This window comes from Pygoscelis adeliae, unplaced genomic scaffold (assembly GCF_000699105.1).
Source record: "Pygoscelis adeliae isolate BGI_AS28 unplaced genomic scaffold, ASM69910v1 Scaffold243, whole genome shotgun sequence".
In the NCBI taxonomy this organism is placed as follows: Eukaryota; Metazoa; Chordata; class Aves; order Sphenisciformes; family Spheniscidae; genus Pygoscelis; species Pygoscelis adeliae.
In genome coordinates this window covers 26,172-27,135 of record NW_008824363.1, presented here as the reverse complement: position 1 = coordinate 27,135, position 964 = coordinate 26,172, and the positions used below count along the sequence as shown (strand labels likewise).

At 60.9% G+C, this 964-nt stretch overlaps 1 protein-coding gene across 1 annotated transcript in view; it reads left to right on the top strand.

Moving 5' to 3' along the window:
- The window catches only part of ACVRL1 (activin A receptor type II-like 1), a 9,143-nt gene extending 8,409 nt beyond the window's left edge, over positions 1-734 (top strand). The window contains exons 9-10 of the mRNA XM_009319881.1: positions 264-394; positions 492-734. Of these exons, the coding sequence (XP_009318156.1) occupies positions 264-394; positions 492-626 (266 nt within the window). The 3' untranslated portion in view covers positions 627-734. The remainder of the gene's footprint in view (positions 1-263; positions 395-491) is intronic.
- Positions 735-964: the final 230 nt, after the last annotated feature.

Here is a 964-nt window from a genome sequence, read left to right as displayed (position 1 = left end):
CGGGTGGTGGGGGGGCCCCAGCCACCCCGGGCCGTCCCGGCGAGGTGCTGCAGTGCAGCCAGGGCTGGAGCCGTGCACCCCACGGGCGGCATCGCTGCCGGTGTGGTGGGCCAAATCACACCGGCAATTCCCGGGGCCCCACGTGCCCCCAAGGCAGGGTGCAGGTTGGTCACGCGGGCTCCCCCGGGGCCCCCTGTGATGTGCAGGGTGGGGGATGAACCCTGTGCCCCCCCGCCGCCCTCACACTGCCCCCCCTCCCACAGGCATCGTGGAGGAGTACCGGCCACCCTTCTTCGACGCCGTCCCCAGCGACCCCAGCTTCGAGGACATGAAGAAGGTAGTGTGCGTCGACCAGCAGACCCCCGTGGTCCCCAACCGCCTCTTCTCCAACTCGGTGAGTCCGGGGGGGGGCTGCCCCGCTCCCACCGTGAGCCAGACCTTTGCTCCCCACGAAACCCTTCAATTTTCCCCTCTTTTTGTGCCTCCCCCAGGTTTTGTCGGCATTGGCGAAGATCATGAAGGAGTGCTGGTACCAGAGTCCCTCAGCCCGCCTCACCGCCCTGCGGATTAAAAAGACGCTGAAGAAGCTGAACAATTCCCTGGAAAAGCCCAAGCCGGAGCAGTGAGCGCCAGGCACGCACCGAAGCCGCTCGCGGGCTGCACTGGGGATGGCGGCGAAGCCAACGCCAGGACGGCTCCCGGTCACAGAGGGGGTTTTGCTCACAGCCCCTGCCTTTCCCACCCCTCCTTGGAGCCTTTTTAATTTGCAAGGAGGGAAAAAATAGGGGAAGCCCCTCCCTTTCCCTCCCCTCCTTGGAGCCTTTTTAATTTGCAAGGAGGGAAAAAAAAGGGGAAAAAAAAAAAAAAAAAGCAAAAGCCTCACGCGGCAAATCTAAAACACTTTCATTTTAAATAACAATAATTATAATTAAAAAGAATGGTTGCCCTTGGCTAAGGAAGGGGA